Source organism: Cavia porcellus, unplaced genomic scaffold (assembly GCF_034190915.1).
Source record: "Cavia porcellus strain 051 isolate PalLab524CR breed Dunkin Hartley unplaced genomic scaffold, mCavPor4.1 scaffold_10, whole genome shotgun sequence".
NCBI lineage: Eukaryota > Metazoa > Chordata > Mammalia > Rodentia > Caviidae > Cavia > Cavia porcellus.
In genome coordinates this window covers 55,229,936-55,248,033 of record NW_026947493.1, presented here as the reverse complement: position 1 = coordinate 55,248,033, position 18,098 = coordinate 55,229,936, and the positions used below count along the sequence as shown (strand labels likewise).

The 18,098-nt window shown below is 35.7% G+C and overlaps 1 protein-coding gene across 1 annotated transcript in view; it reads left to right on the top strand.

The window, feature by feature from the left end:
* Nucleotides 1-16,147, top strand: part of Mrps28 (mitochondrial ribosomal protein S28) — a 118,981-nt gene extending 102,834 nt beyond the window's left edge. The window contains exon 3 of the mRNA XM_013144148.3: nt 15,779-16,147. Coding sequence (XP_012999602.2) covers nt 15,779-15,962 — 184 coding nt within the window. The 3' untranslated portion in view covers nt 15,963-16,147. The remainder of the gene's footprint in view (nt 1-15,778) is intronic.
* Nucleotides 16,148-18,098: the final 1,951 nt, after the last annotated feature.

Here is an 18,098-nt window from a genome sequence, read left to right as displayed (position 1 = left end):
TGAGCTAGTGGTAAAAATGTAAAAAGGAATTATCATTTTTGGTGCTAAATTTGGATTTATTTTCTCTATATATAAATGAAATTCTAGACTAGTCTCAGAATTGAATAATTTCTTTTATTAATATGCCTTTAGGAATCATCTCTTCCGCTGATCACAAATCTAAGTTCACATGATTCAGAAAATAAACTTTACTGTGTTTTCAGGATTTGGACTTAAATTGTGGGTGGCAGATGTAGTTGTTTGACTGTGGTGTTAAACAAACAAACAAAAGGGAAGAGGAAGGGAATGAAAGACCATTTCCTTACCAAGCAATCACACAGTTTATTGTCTAGGAAATAAAGAAGAAGAAGAAAGAAAGGAAGAGAAAGAAAGGAAGGAAGAAAGAAAAGAGCCAGTTTTGTGTACTGTCGAGCACACAGATGCTCCTCTTGGCAGCCTTACAGTACTGGTGAGGACGGGAGTCTTTGCAGACGTAGTATGTGAGGCTTCTTTGTTGGAGACAAACTGTTGCCTGTGGTGGGAATTGCTGCAGTGATGGGAAAGTATCGTAATGTATTGTTGGATTACTGTGATTTTCAATAGAGACAGTACATTAAAGTAGCTTTGTGGGCAATGGATTGTTTTAGCCAAGCCTGGCTAATAACACACACTCATCTTTGCAAACTATTTAAAAGGTAGGGCTGGCATAGTTTTGTGGTCATGGAACTCATCCCAAACTTGGGCATCAGAATTACTTTTGTATACCCTAGTTTTTAAAAACCAATTTATTTAATGTAATTCAAGAGCAGAGTTTGTGACTGTAAAATGAAACTTGTAACTGCTTTTCAAACAGAATAATTTCTTTTTTCATAATTGTTAAACTAAATTTTTTGGACTCCTTATAGAAATAACTTTTTAATTGAGTTATTTTTTCTTAACCCAGTTGCTCATTTAAGATAATGTCTTGTTGCAAAACAAAAGTGCTTGATTTGCATGTTTTACATTTCACAGTTTATTTATGTATACGTGAAATGGTTAAAACATGTGTAAATATAATCACTAGAAAGCAAAGGTGAGTGTTCTTTCATTGGCTTGCCAGAATTATTGGTCCTGGTGGTTCACGTCATTACTTGAAGTAGAACAATTAGCTTGCTACACTGGATGTTAACCTAAATGTTAACTGTAAAGCTTAAAATGTAAACTTTAAGGATTGATAAATGAATGTTTTTAGTTGCCCTCCCCTTGTGTTTTGAATGAATTTTTATGGCCTTTAATTAATCACATTAAATGGGAAGAGAAAGGAGACTATAAAAAACAGTAGACACTGGAGTCTTTAAGATATCCCTAATTAGATAGGGTTGTTGGATTAGAGATCAAACTAATATATTCGTGAAAGTTTAAACCTTGAAGGAACCATAGATGTTAGTCAACCTTCTTTTTTTACAGATAAAAAATGAGACCCAGAAAAATGGACTGGTAGTAGCCTAGATAGTAAGGAGTTGAAACCAGATTATAAGGCTTCTAATTCTCACATCCTTTAATTTTATCAAATCACAACATTATTCATTTACCGAGCACCCTCTCTGTTGAAGAGTTCACCAAATAGTTAACCCAAAGAAACCTACATTCTAGTTAGTAAACAAAGGATGCGCTCATTAAAAGTTGTTGATAACAAAGATTTAAATAGTAGGTCAAAACAGTCAGGATCTGTATCTCAGAACATTTCTTTAGTGGCTAAATAAGCTGTGAAAACAATAATTATCTTGAAACAGGATAAATATCTTCAGACCAGGGTAACCACAAGAAGACTTTTCATAGGGGTTGAATTGTGAGGTGGGTTTGGGTTTTCTTTTCAGCTTCACTGGTGAACTACTGTTGATTCTGTAAAATTGAATGTAAGTGTTACCTCCTCTTCTTATAGTTGTCTAAAATTTCTTTCCTAATAGAATTCTTTACACTTACATCTATCTCTAGTATAATGTATTACATTTTGTTATAGTTGTTTTAACTACCCCGTTAGTCTCTAAATTCCTTAAGACTTGCTCTTCATATTCTAGGTACCTACTTAGCATTTAATGAATGACTGTGTATGTATTTTAAATAGTTGAAGCCAGACATGGCAGCATATACTTGTAATTCTAGGCAGGGAAACCTTGAGTTTCAGTCCAGTCTGGTGTATAGCAAGATCTTGTAGAAAGACAGATAGACAGAAAAGAAGGGGATGGGAGGGGAGAAGAAGAATGGAAAAGGAAGGAGGAGGGAGGGAGCGCATGTGGAGAAAGAACAGAAGAGACAAGTAGAAAAGAAGGAAGAAAGAAAGATGGGAGTGTGTGTGCATGTACTCACACAGATTTAAGAATTCATAAAACAATAGAGCTCCATTATGGAGTGAGTTTACCCTCTACCATATTCACGTGTTGAATTTGTAGTCCCAAATGTGACTGTATTTGCAAGTAACTCCTACGTAAGGAAATAATAAGGCTGAATGAGGTCATAAGGGTAGGACCCTAACCATTGGGATTGGTGATGTCCTTGTGGAAGGAGGTGGAGATGTCAAGGAACTGTCTCCACCAGAGCTCATATTCTTTCCCAGTGTTCTCAACCACCTGGTCCTGCTGTCAACGAAAAGGCCCTCTAGGACCTAGAATCATACTTTCTCAAAAGTCCGTCTATAGATAAGCTATAATTATTGCTTATCTAATAGAAGTCTTTAGATGACTGGTACAAAAAAATAAAGTTAAACTCAATTTTTTTGAAAACAAAATCTTTGAAAATTTCTTTGCCAACTGTTGTTGGTTCCCCACAGGAGACAACCCTCCTCAAAGTCAATTTGCAAGCCCCAGTCATCCTTAATAACCAGCCCTCTTAATCAGGACAGAAAATAGATGCCCCTGCCTAACTTATATCTCTGTAAAGTCAAGGCCTGTCCAGAGTGGGCTGTCATCATCAGTGTACTAAGTCTTTTTTTATATACTTCTCTCATACAGAGGTCCCAGCAGATCTGAGAGGCAGGAGCTGTGGTGACCCCATTTCACATAACAGTAGAGGAAATACACACCTTGCGAGATGATATGTACAGTCTTAAGAGTTGTTCATGTTAAAGGAGCATGTTAAAGGAGCATTTCTATCCTAGGTTTAGTTATTTCTGGCCTGTAAATCAGTAAGTGGCTTTATCTATTGAGATAACATGTCTGGGCATTTTGACTATATTGGTTCTGCCTATCCATGAGCAGGGGATAGCTTTCCATTTTCTGAAGTCTTCTATCATTTTTTTAGAGTAGTGCTATAATTTTCATTGTAGAGATCTTTCAATTCCTCACTTATGTTAATTCCTAATTATTGAATTATTCTTGGTGCTAGTATGAATGGTAATTTTTTTTTCCTAATTTCTTTCTCGACGGATATATTATTGGTGTATAGGAACACTACTTATTTTCGGGTTTTGTATCCTGGTGCAGTGCTGAATTTGGTTAATCTAAAAGTCTTGGTGGATTTGGGAGATCTTTTAGGTAGAGGATCATGTCATGTGCATATAATAATTTGACTTCTTCCTTTCCTATACATAGCCCTTTTATTTCTTTTTCTTGCATAATTGCTGATGTTTCAATTACTGTGTTAAACAGGGATAGTGATAGTAGACATCTTTGTCTTATTTCAGATTTTAGAGGAAAAACTTTACGTTTTTCCCTATTTAATAACAATTTTGGCAGTAGGTTTGTCATAGTTGGCTTTTATCAGATTGAGATAAGGTTCCTCTATCTATTTTCTACATTGTTTTATTAAAGGGTGTTGGATTTTGTCAGAGGCTTCTTCTGCATCTGTTGAGATAATCACGTGGTTTTTGTCCTTTCTTCTGTTTATGTGATGTATTATACTTACTGATTATTATATGTTAAACTATACTTGCATACCTGGGATAAAGCCTACTTGGTCATGTATGATCTTTTTGATGATTTGTTGCATTGTGTTGGCTAGTATCTTGTTGGGGATTTTTGTATTTATATTTATTAAAGAAATTGGCCTCTCATTCTCTTTTTGGATTTTTGTCTGATGTGGGGATCCGTGTAATGCTAGTTTCCAGGAATGACTTTGGAAGTGCTCCTTCCCTTTCAGTTTCATTAATGAGGTTGAGAAAGTAATTGGTGTTAGACCTTCCCTGAAGATTTTATAGAATTCAGCAGTGAATGCATCCAGACCTGGGCTTTTCTTAGTTGGTAGTTTTTTTATTGCTGCTTCTATTTCACTGCCTGTTATTGATTATTTAGAGCTTTATAGTTTCTTGTTTATTAGTTTTGGTAGTTCATATGTATCATAATCTATTCATTTCTTGTGAAGTCTCCAATTTGTTAACATTCAGGTTTGTGAAGTAGTTGTTTTAATAATGTTTTTTATTTCAGCAGTGTCTGTTGTGATTTTACCTTTTTTTATTTCTGATTGCATTGATTTGAGGTTTTTCTTTCCTTTTTTGGTAAGATTGACTAAGTTGATTTTTTTTGGTTTGTTTATTCTGTGGAAGAATCAACTCGAATTCATTGATTCTTTGTATTGTTTTTTTTTTAAAGTCTCAGTTTCATTAATTTCTGTTCTAGGTTTTTAATTTCCTTCCTTGTACTATAGGTTATTTTTGGGTTTCTAAGACTTTGAGGTACATCATTAGGTTATTTACTTGGGTTTTCTGTTTTTCTGAGATGGCCATTCACAACTATAATCTTAGCTATTAGAATTGCCTTTTACGTCCCATAAGTTCTGGTATGTTATCCTGGAATTATTGTAGATATCAGTCCATATGTTCAAAGGTTTTATTCAACTCTGTTAGATACTTTGTTGATATATATATATATATATATATATATATATATTTTTTTTTTTTTTTTTTTTTTTGGCTAGTGGCTCTGTATCTTTTGCTGGGGGTTTAGCTCAGCAGCATAAGCGCCTGCCTGGCAAGCATGAGGTTATGAGTTTGATCCCTAGTACCAAAAAAAAAAAAATCATTCATCTAATTGTATTGGCTGAAACATATCATAGTATTGTAGCTATGAACAGAAAAAAAAATGAAAGAATTATTATGTGGAGTTACATTATTATATGGAGCATATACTTCTAATTCAGCTTAAAATTATATTCACTTTTTGGGAGGAACAAAATCACATTGTTGGGCTAGGGGTATAGCTCAGTGGTAGAATGCTTACCTGACATGCACAAGATCCTAGGTTGGATTCCCAGCAATGCAAAACAAAACAAACTCCAGTTTGCTAAATCTTAGTGAATTTGCAGTGTTTAGAAATCAGCTTGTCATATGATGTACCTAGAAACTGCTTGCTTTTCTGTAGTACTTGTGTAGTTGACTCTTTTTCATCTTTGATTTCATGAACATTTTGATGGCTTCAGTTTTAAAGAACAGATATGAAATGGAATGTTCAATGTGCCCAGAGTTGAGCATACTCAGACAGGAACTGTTAAGTGTCAAGTCACAAGCTCTCTCACAAGCTCTCTCACAAGCCCAAGATATTTTTCTTAAACCAAATTTAACCTGAGCGTGCCAGCCTGGGACAAGAGTCCCTGGACTCCATTCTGCCCCTTCTGCTTCCTTCCTCCTTGCTCTTCTCACTGACACCTAGGTTGGTCCTGTTGAAGAGACTGCTGCAAACATTCTGGACTGCATTGATGCATCTGTGAATAGGCCTGATTCATCTGTGAAATATTTTTCTCTCTCTGAATGTTGCCAACACACATAGGCAGCTGCGATGACAATCTTCTATGAATTTGACTTTCAAAAAGGCATCTGATTAGGTTTCATTTCTTATTGAAAAGGTACAAAAATTAGGAGCAACCTGCTAAAGTAATTCTACCTCCTACTGAGGTAATTGATAGAATATGACTGCATTCCATTTTTGCCTCCAAAGGTTAAAAGGAGAGGAGGAAAAAAGGTATTTTCTCTATCTTACTGTATCCCGTAACCACATATAAGTGTTGAACAGCTAGCTGATTGTTGAAAGTTCAGCTATGCCTACTTAATAAATCACTAAAGAGACAAATGAGATTAAAAGAAAAGCTAAAAGTGAGTTGGTAAAATAAATTCAGAAATTTTCTGTGCTTTTAATGTAATCAAAAGAATTCAATAGGAACCTAGAGACAGGTCTTGCCATGAGAGGATGTTATTAAGGATGTTTTAGGAATATAATTAGGATAGGAGATAAAATCTGCCATAGAACACCTATCAAGCTAAAATTTGATTTTTCCACATGCTAGCAAATGCTAGATTCTTAAGCATTCTGTATTTTGAAAATTTCACAATTTCTAGTCATAAAAATATAACTGTCATATACTTTATATAACCAGGCTAAAGTGATTAGCCTTTTGTTTATATGAACACAAATATTAATCTCTTCAATTTTAATAATAGAAAAACAATTTTTTCTTCTCATCTTTGATTTTTAAAACAGAATTCTAGATTTTACCCTTTCAATAGTGTTTGATCCACATCCACTTCTTAGGGAAGTTAAAGCTCATCCTCAAACTATTGCAAACCATTTAGGATTCAGTTGCAACGATCACTCAGAGAATAAGTTATAAACACATAAACTGATGATTTTTGAACAAGATCAAGGGACAAAACCCATTTGGGAGCTTTTTCCAAACATACGTGAATCTCCAGCTGACCCTGTTGATTTTGATAGAGTGAGTCTAAATTGGACCCCAGGCATCAGTGTGTTTAAAAGAAGACCGAAAAATTCATCAGGTGTCCACAGGCCACTCTGTTAATGTCTTCCAATTCTGACTCTGTGTAGAGTTACTAAGTCTGTCCCTGTATATTATAATCTCTGGACTTGATTATCCCTCTCAGCTTTAACCCCAAACTCAACACGTGAGTTTTACTTTTCTGTCACTTCTTTTACGTTTGTTAAAGATTGCTAAATGACTTGTCCATTTGAATGGTATTCTAGTAATTCTCATAAAATCATATTTGAAGTTATCCTTTCAGATATCTATTGTGCTTTATATTTAAGTACCAGTGCAATGAATTTTATGATAACTGTGACTTAGTAAATATTATGTGCCATGTATTTTTCGTACCTTATAATGTTCTAAGCTTCATATCAACCTAGCAAAGAAATGTGGTGTATTGCCTTCACTTTAATAGAGAAGTAAACAGCTCACAAGAGGTAGATTTCTTGTCCTCATAGTCAAGCCTTTGCTCTACCTGACAAAACTTCTTCTTTCTCCTCTCAACAAATGAAAATTATATACTACAAAATATTCCTTTCCTGCTGTTTAGATGCCATAATACTAACACCAAATTTGATCCTGATTTTAGTCATTGGCATATTTTGGGTACCTGAAGAGATTTACTCCTGTTTCCTTTGCATCTTTTTATTCCTGCCACGTACATATGAATATGTATTTTATATTTGGACGGGCAGCAAGTATTTTTTTTAAATAAAAGCAGACTTGATATGTCATTAGGTCATAGAATTTTCCTTTCCTTCATCTCTTGATACAGTGGTATTGTACCTTGGCTCACGAACTTAATTTGTTTTGCAGTTTTGCAGAAGATGGCCACATTTATGTTTGTTACCTGATGTGGAATTTGTGAACAGAAGCAAAATTTTGTCAGATGCTTTTGTTTGAGAACCGAATTGTTTGTGAATAGAAGCGTCATGAGCCAGGGTACCATCATAATTGTCATTACTGAAGCCATATGTGATACGTTGTGTTACGTACATACACGTTACATGTTATCCAAAAAAATTAAGAATGCTTCAGTTTTCACATTTTGCAGTATTTGTCAGTGCTTTAACAAGAGAAAACAGTTGTTTGTGGTAGCACAAAGTATTAGAAGAGCAACTTTAAAAAGAACTTGATGCATTTGTGCTAGAACTGCATATTAAAGTCCTTTTCTGGGAGGACTGCAGTTAGAGGAAAGGTATTCTGGTTCTTCAAACAATATCCTTTGCTTATTGCTATGAGGGCATGTCGCTTTCCAGCTCATGCATGGCTTATTTTTGCATCATTGACAAGCACACTCTGGTGTTTTTAAAGTGTTAATCATTTGTTTTTTCTAGATGGTTTTTTGTAATAATTCAGGTAGTGAAAGTTGTGAGTATAATAATTTTTTATTTTCTATCACATCTTCTGATGACCTACTATAATAAATTATGATTTAAGATTTATGCTGTATTTAAAATTTTAATGATGAATAGAAATATTGACAAGAAGTAAAACTTTATGTATACTCATTTTGTTCATCATATGCTTGATAGTATAGCAGAGATATTATAGTGATGAATAAGATTTTTAAAAAGAGGTTTGAAAATCAGGGTTTATGAAATGTTGCATGCTTATAAGGGGGAGAGTAAAAAGAACAAATGAGAGAATTATGGTTGGGTGTCTTATAGATTAAACAGAAAGAAGCAATGGACAATAGGTCAAAGAAACTCAGCTTGCAGTATTTCAAAAAAGTGTGGCAAATCTCATCAATGGATAAGTAGATAAAGAAACTGTGTTATATATACCCAATGGAGTATCAGCCAAAAAGAAGAAAGAATAATATAATATTTTAGGAGACTGTATAGAACTAGAGATCATGCTAAGCTAGGCTCACAGTATTTCATTTATATATATATGGAGACTCAAGGGAGAGGAAAGGTAGAGAGAAAGGTTAATGGGGAATAGACATGATCAAAGTATGTTATATGTATTATGAGTGTATCACAATGAATCCCATTATTTGCTATAATAATATTCATAAATAACAGTACATCAAGTAGTCTACATTAAGGGTGTAACTGCTAATAAATATTCAGAAGTTTGAAAATATTTTTATATATTCACACTACACACACACACACACACACACAATATCAACTTTATATGTCATATAGCCTTAGACTATACTGGTTTCCAAACATTTAAAATTGCATAAAAGTAGAATAAACTCACAGAACTGCAAAGACTTCAGTTTTTTTATAACTGCTTTTCAACAGTGAAGGAAATTGAGGCCTAGGCACTTCATTTAGAGAACAAAGCATACCCATTCCCACACACATAACACATGTGCACACATGGACGTGGCTACTGTCTGCACGTAGAGATCAGCATGATAATGAGAATTAGAAAAAACAAATTGGTGTTAATTAAGCCGTTAGAAATATTTTTCTCTTTAAAAAGTTTACTTCTGTTATTAAATTTTTAAGGAATTGTGAGAAAGTGAGAAAAATTCTAAAAGATTTTGACATACTGAACTGAAACATGGTTAACGATTTCAAAAGAACTATTTTTAAAACCTCTGAAAATTATGATTATAGGAAGACAGCTAATTTGCCTAGCAAAGTCAAAATTCCTCACAATATTCTCTTTGGATGCTGAAGTTCAATCCAAGCTTTGTGTTTGTCGGCTTTGTTTTACTTAATATATTTATATCAAAGAACTAGTCAGAGATTCTCTCTATTTAAGTCTATGAGAACCATCAGTAGCATGCACTGACAGATGTTGAAGAATGTCTATGGAAAAAATGTCAAAAACCTCTCCAAAGGAAAGTCTTTAAACCTCGTCCTTAATGCAGAAATGCAAAACCAGATTTAATTGCCCTTTTCCTACACAGCTCAGACATGTAGGCTCGTTTACGGCAGCATATGGTCTGAGAAAGTACCCGGTGGAAGAGAGCAGTGGTGGTAAAGGCTGACATTGAATCCATTTAGGCTGGAGTTCACAAAGATCAGTCAAAAGAAGCACTTGAAGTTAAAAGAAAGAAACACACCAAGCAGTAAAAGCACAGGCTGTTTTCATTGTGAATGTGCTCGGTGGAGTCATCCTGTTTTCCTTTCAAGACAGTGGTATTCTGTGGTTTAAATTTGATATACAAGATTTCTGAAAAACTAATATCTGGAGAATTTTTCCCTGATTAAAGAAAAAAGATGTAAAAAATAGACAACATTGCATAAAGCTATGCAGATTTTTTTTGATAATTTAATTCAATATTCATTAGTGGTAAAAGTAACCATTTTTCTAATGGAATAATTAAAATAATGAGCTGCAGCACTGTGACTTATATTTTATTTCAAGGCAAATAAGACTTTATGAAGTGGTAAGTTCTTATACTCGTAAAGGAATTAAATTTACTGTTCTTGCAAGAGATCACAGGTAATTCAGAACTTAAGAAAAGGAATAGCACAAATACCTGTGTTTCTTTTTTGTACTATTGTGTGACCTTAGCTTTGCTTCTATATACCATAATTTTTCTCTATAACGTGGAGGAAGCTTGCTGTGTGGAGAATTTAATTTTAACCCTTAAGCATCTAAGACAGTTTCAGTTGCTGTATGCCTTAGTACATCATACAAATTTGAGGAAGAGTACAAAAAGTAACAAGGAAATATTAATGGCTGACACAGCCTGTCTTTTTATTACTGTTGGGTCTGAATAGTACCAGACATAAAAAATTATTTCACAGTGCTGTTTTTTTTTTAAGCCATCTTTTTCAACACAATGTATATTATTTATTGTGGACAGTTATGTATAGTACTTTATTTAAAATTTGAACTTTTCTAAAGTGTAATGTCATGTGAGTATTTAAAAATTGATTAAAGTGAATTATAGCTGAGCAGGGTGGTGCATGCCTATAATCCCAGCACTCTTGCAGGGCAGAGGCAGGAGAATTGCAGAGTTTGAGCCCAGCCTGGGAATTTAAAGACTCAGCAAAGTGCTGTCTTATAAAAGTTAAAACTCACAGGGGTGTAGTTCACTGTGAAGACCATAGGTTAAATCTCTAGTACTATAAAATTATTTAATTAAACAGTGTAATTCAGAATTTTAATTCTTCACTACACTAGCTGTATTTTAAGTGCTCAGGGACCACATTAATATAAGGTGTTTTCCTCATCACACAGTCACATTGGGCAGCCATGTATTAATATTAACATTTTAATCCTTTTACCTATACATTTTTATGAAAGGGGAGAACATACATCATGTTTTTTGATGGCAAGTGCAGAGAAGACCTATCTGCCAAAAGAAAAATTAAACCAAAGGCCAAACTTGAAAGAAAGTACGTTTACACGGGTTGAAAAGCACAAAAGTGAAGTGGCGATGTTGCTTATGATGATGTGATTGAAATAGTAATCAGCCCTTGGTAATATGCTCAACAAAGAGTTTTCTATCAGTTTACAGTAGCTGTCACATTCCTAAAATTTTAGTGTGTATACTTAAACTATATTTTTAAAAAATTCTTTTTACCTTTAGGAGATACAAATTTCAGGCTTAGGTCATGCCAAGTAGGTTTTTCACCCACATCAGTGTCTAGCACAGACAAAGGACGGCTGTGTCAAACGTAAACATTCTGTTCATTACAAGACCCCACTAGAAGTCATCCCTATCATTAGGCCAACCAAAAAGCAACTTTAAAATTATAAAAAAAATTTCCAACTGATTTTGAAAAACCTAATCTTTATGGTGGAAATATTTAAAAATGTGGAGCCGTCCAGCCTCTTAAGATATCATCTAAAGTCTTGTCTTTTCTTGAATACATTTTGTTGGTGTATCTTTTTTTCTATGCTTTTTATTTGAAAATATTGTGCTTCTATAGACCTAATTCTTTTAACACTTGGTCTTATTCATTCCTAGTAAGATTAAGCTTACATCTCCAGAGATAATGAAAGAAAATTTTCTTCCATCTATATATTATGGGCTTTTTTCTTATTTTCATTAGAAAATCAGATTGTGAAAAGAAAAAGAAAAAAAGAACATTGTAGTGGATGTTGGTTCTGCCATTTACCAACACTGAGCAAGGCCCAATGATCTTGTTCAGTGAAATTCTGAGTTTTCTCAAGAAGCACATTCAAATAGCAGAAATTGCAGTCACAAAGTCATGATGTTCTGTGGATGAAATAAGAACCCATTTCTCTGACCTCAAGAAAGCCTAACAGATGTAAAGTCTAGAGCAGTGCTTACTAATTTTTTATATTCCTGGGTGACTTTCAGGTAATCTGTGAACTCCAGAAACTAGCAGAACTGTTTGTGGGCATTTTTCTATACTTTAGAAGAGAGTCCATTCTCATAATCGAAAGAAGGTGGAAAACTGATTTTAAAAAGAATATTAAGACCTCATTAGAAAGAAGGCAGAGGAGACAGACGAGTCTATAAAATCTTAAGGAAGATAGGTAATTAGTGGGTTTGATTGGTATTGAAATAGTGAGTTTTTTAAAAAGCTGAAAAATGTGTCTTGGCAGAGCAAATAATGAACCTATAGGAACTGTTAACCCTCTCTTTTAAGAAATAATGTGTGCAAAAAAAATACAAGTAGATTCATAAAAGGCTTAGCTCTCTAGCTCTTTCACGGGTTAAGGAAGCGAGGGGTAGGAGGTAGGAAGAGCACGCCTGTCTCCCTGCCCCTCAGTCTCCCTCCAGCCACTGTCAGGAAGAGTCCTAGAGGAGAGGAGTGGCTACCCCTTCTGTGGCTGTCAGTGTGCTCCTCCCATTTCCTGTTCTGTGTGTTATAGTGCTGGGAAATGCGGGTTGTTAAATATGTAGATCTATTAAATGTGCTTGTTTTTGTTCAGTGTTTGCTTGCCTCACACCCTCAAAAGACATTCAACATTGATTTCAAAAGAAGCATTGCTTTTTGTAGAACATTGATATTGTAAGAGGGGAATGTTTGTATCTTAAAGTAAGATTTAAATCAAAGCCAAATACTAAGTCAACCCCCCCCTCCATCTTTGTACACAGATCTCTTATTGAATTAATTATAACCCAGAATGATTAGGACTGTGGCAGCTGCTGTACTCCATATCATGCCCAAAGTAAGAGTATCAGGTGTCACCGAGTTTCTTTTGATGATGATTGATGACTAGAGCTAATATTTATTGAGACTTTGTAAAAGGATGTGACACATTTGTTCACGTTGTGCTTACAACCTAGGAGATGGGTGCAGTTAATATTCTTATTTAACAAACGAAGAAACAGAAACATGTCACACCTGACTCATATTTAGAAGTGACAGAGCTGGGTACTGCACTAGTCATTGGGCCCCAGAGGCCACACTCAATGACTATTTTGCCTGTTTTGCACTTGCACTTCAACTAAAATCATTGAATAAGGCAATTATTTAGACTGTGGGAAACAATCTGGGAGAAGTTTGAATCTTGTTATATAGAATAATGAAAACTAAATGAAAAGACTTAAGTGGAATAAGTGAATATCAAAGACCACAGTACTTAGGTTCACCTGGCATTATATCGGCACAGTGGAGTTCTCAGAAATTCTTTATTAGTCAGCATCTTTCTTTCTCTCTAATAAAAGTGTTACAAAGGTACAGCAAGGATAAATGTGCCAATGTGCTATATGGCTTCGGCTCCCTTTGAGGGAAGAGTCTGCTAACCTTTCCCTGTCCTGGATTTCCCAGAATGGGTGGTCACAGGAGAGGCTGTCCCTACATCAGGCTGTTAGTGGGCTTTGCTGAGGAGCTAGCTTCTTTTAGGTGCATTTCTCCATTATATGGACATCCTAAAAGACTGTGTCACCACTTGCAAAAGACACTCGTTACTCGTGAAGGTTATTCATGATGGCCTCAGTGTTCCATTAGCAGGCCCCATTGCACTAGCTCTTTGTGTTCATTTTGGTATCCTGTCCTCTTTACTTGATTATGCACAACAGAGGTCACACAGCCAGATTTTTCAAGTGTTCATCAGGGAAGACTACATTAAAACTCCCTTGAAATTTTTCAAAAAGCCAAGATTCTCAAGTTCCATCCAGATTTACCAGATCACCAACTTGTACAGAAATAACTATAGCACAAAGTTTAAAATAATAAGTAAGATTTGTGTGTGTGTGTGTCTTTGATGTTGTTTTGCATTGTGGCTAATTGAACCCTGCGGCCTGCTTGCTTGGCAGGATCTCTCCCACGGAGCTACATCCCCAGCCCTGCAAATAAGTTTCTTGAAGGTAGAAGCGGTTACTTTTAGAGAGCAAAAGCAGAGAATCCTCTAGAGGATTTTTGTTTTGTTTAATATACAACATACGCATTGGATGATCATTCAGCACACATAAAGGCATGTGGTTTGCTTGTCATTTCCTTCACCAGCTCACTGGGATAATTTCTAGAGCTTTCATAGTTTATAGAAATGAAGGCATATTATTAATGGCTACTATACTTTAAAATAGGAATAGGATTTGCCTTCCATAAGTCACCATCTATCCTGGACTCTTGGGGTGCTTCTGTTTAACTTTTTAAATTGGAGATTGAACTATGTACAGTGAACTGCATAATAAGCATGCATTCAACTTTTGCCTCAGTGTTGGTATGTGCAGAGCCTATCTCAGGTGTTAGTGATTCTTTCAGTTCTTTTTGTTTAAAAGAAAAAATCACTGTTCTCATCACAATCATTAGCACACAGTGTGACTATGAATATTACTCCTCATAGTAAGTGAAAGAAATAGATTGAAAGTTTGAGCAAGGGAAAAGAGGAAAAATAACACTCATTAACCACTATTTGTCAGATACTATATCATGCCAGTTTCAGAGAAATTAAGTAGATGTACTATTCTAGAGCCAAGAAAATAGAGATAGTAGGGGCTGGGGATTTAGCTCACTGGCATAAGTACCTGCCTGGCAAGTGTGAGGTTGTGAGTTTGATCCCCGGTTCCACCAAAAAAAGAAGATAGAGATAGTAGATCATCACTGACTGACCTGGTAGCTTTTATCAGCAAATGTCATGTTCATTTATTGACAACAATTGATGATTTGGTGCATTGATTCTGGAAGGTGCCAACTAAAATACAACATAGTGTCATACCTTACAAAGTGCACGGTCTCTTGAGTGAAACATTTACACAGATAACCAGCAAGAAAGTGAAGGGCAATGACATTTATACCTACTGCACCATGCATTTTTGATATGTTATCTCATTTAACCTTCATTGCAAAGTGGTTGCTCATAAATGAGGAATGTGTGATTCAGAGAAAGCACATTATCTAGTCACTCCCCTAGAAAGCAGCAGGGCTTGGTTCTGCGTGTGTGTGTCTGTGTGTGCGTGTGCATGCGTGTGTGTGTGTCTGTGTGTCTGTGTGTGTGTGTGTGTGTGTGTGTGTGTGTGTGTGTGTGTGTGTTTATGGCATTGCAAACAACAGACTCTGGTCTGACAGAAAAAATGAGAGCTGTGCCTGTGTGGTTAAGAGTCAGCAGCACTTAGACTGAAGGTTCCAGTATCCTGGCTGCAGAAGCGGAGGATCAGAAAAGTGTATGAGAATGGGCACCAGGCCATTGTCCTGAAGCACATGCATCAGAAAGACTGTGCATGTCTCAAGCTTTTGCTGGGGCTGAGGAGACTCAAAGGGCTGAGTTCAAGAATTATCTGTCTTTAGATTTTAATTTTAGAAGGAAAAAGATGTATCAGAAACCTTTTCCCCCTTGACACTCTTTGACTTTAAAAACGAATGACATGTTAAAATAAATGCTAGAGCCAGGTGTGGTAGTGCTGCACCATTGTCATCCTAACTGTCTGGGAGGCCAACACAGGAGGATCACAAGTTTAAAGCCCAGCCTGGTCAATTTAGCTGCTTAGCAAGACTCTGTCTCAAAGTAAAGGGCTGAGAATATAGCTCAATGTGAAAACTAATACATTTATATTGTGGCTTAAAAGGTTAAAGGTAACTTTAAAATGAAAATTCTGATAACACAAGTTAATTTCTTCAAATCAAGCCAACAAAAATTAAAATTAGAATATGGATTTCATTTTAAAGTACTTCATGTTATGGTATACAGAATTATTGGAGTTTCTTCTTTCTTTTTCTTTTTTTCCACTGTCTAGGAAATACCAGAAAGGAACCAGGGTCCGACTGCGGCTCTTGGATCTTGAGCTTACTTCTAGGTTCCTAGGAGCAACCACAGACACAACTATCCTGGAGGCTGATGCAGTTCTCTTAGGACTCCAGGACAGCAGAGACTCAAAATCTAAAGAGGAACATCTTGAAAAAGAAATGGACTTTGCTTAGTACATTCACTTCTTTGGTGAACCCAGATTTTCAGCAAGAATACAACTAGAAAATGGTGAATAAATGATTGAAGGGGATGTAATAAATGAAAACTGTAATTATAGCTCTTAGAATTTTCTTTAGTTTCCCTCAACCCATTTTTTCTTTGCTTGGGATAATGTGAAGTAAACTGTGCTGCAAAATTCTGTCACTGAGTATGTTCTGAGTGCATCTTCAGTTTCAAGGCATTATTCTTTTGAAGTTCACATCTTTGTTGTGATGCATCATTTTCACACCTCTCTTTGCAGCCTTGATGAAAACATCCAGCAGAACCTCCAGCTACCTTCAACCTAGAGAAATAACTCAAAGCCCAATGTCTAGTTCAAGACAGACAAGTGGAAATGTCTGTTCCTTTAATCTTTTATTGCTATATGTTTGTAGTGTGTAAGAATTACATTCGTTTTGAGAAATGGTATAGTGGTATCTCAGTTCATGAACTTAATTCTTTCCATGACTCATGTTATTACTTATAATTTAGTTGCAACCAGAATTGTGGAACAAATTCTGTGACCAGAATTGTAGAAAGGATTAAGTTCATGAACTGAGGCACCACTGCACTAATGAATAAAAACAAAAACAAATGGGAATATTTATTACAATTACCCTTTTGCTATTGCACATTAATCCTACTATCTGTCATTAATTACCTATTGCCAAGAAACAAATTATCTGTAAGATTTATTAACTTAAGGGGCTGGAGATTTAGCTCAGCAGCATAAGCGCCTGCCTTGCAAGCAGGCAGTTGTGAGTTCGATCCCCGGTACCAATAAAAAGGAAAAAGACAAAAAAAAAAAAAAAAGATTTAGTAATTTATTATCTCATGGCCCTGATTCGGGGCTGTCACAGAACCTCATCCAAGTTGCTCACTACAGCTTGACTCTCATCTGGGGTTCGGCTAGGGAAGCATCTCCCAAACTCACCTGCACATTTGGTAGGCTTCGGTTCCCTAAGGCCTTTTAGACTGAGGGCTTCAGTACTTAGCTGCTGCTGGCTTTGGCTGAAAATCATCTTCAGGTTCTTGCCATGTGAGCCTCCTCAAATGGCATGTTACTTCATCAGAACCTAGGACAGAGTCAGAGATGGGGTAGGCCCATCTTATGAAACCTAATCAAAAGTCGTGCCCCTCAATATTGCAGTATCTTATTGGTTAAGATCAAATTATTGAAGAGAAAGGATAATGCAAAGCCACAAACAACAGAAAGTGAGGACCACTGGGGGCTCTTAGAAGCTGCCTACCACAGTAGGTAGGAGGCTGATGATTTTCTGTTCAGTTCATAGATCTCTATAGAGTAGAGTAGCAGGATCTGGACCTAATATACATCACAAGATCCTGGACTCTTGACGGGTGTCATGATTTATTGAGGCTTTGCAAAGGGGTCTCACAGTATAGGATGAGTGAGTTTTATGGATCGGAAGGATGTGAATACATGGGACCTAGAGGATAACTATGATAGATTGAATGATCCATCCTAATGCTTCATCCTCAAGGAGCAGAGTCCTTGCTACAGTCTCCGGTAAGTAGGGTAGATCCCTTGCCATTGTGAGATTTATTATTCCTACAATTGATATGAGCTAAAGTTATAAAAAGTTCCAGAAAGGTTTAAATGAATCTATAAATAGTAAACCCAGATTTGAGTATTAAGGAAATGAGGGAGTTTGAAATACACCCCAAAATTTCTGAGGCCAACACTAGTAGAGGACTGTGAAACCTTGAAGCCACAGACTGGTTAGGCTGTTGGCTTGACCCAGTATTGCATTTCTTACATTCATATCATTTGGTTTTTTAAAGATAAATACACATTTAGTATGAAATCCTAAGGGAAACATGTAGTTTATTTGAAAAGACTAGCTTTCCCCCCCATGTTTCTTTTAAACTAATTACAAAGAACTCAGAGATATCCTGCCCAAAGGAGATAGGACAAGGAAAATTTTATGAAAAAATGTGTCTTATTTAAAGTTCTCAATCCTGTATTCTACATGTGGGAGATGGGAAATAGGATTTTGAATACAGGATGTTAATCTCCAGGTAAGGAATTATATGAACCCTGAAATCATCTTATGAACAGATGAAATCTTTCGAAACCAAAAAGTGGCTCA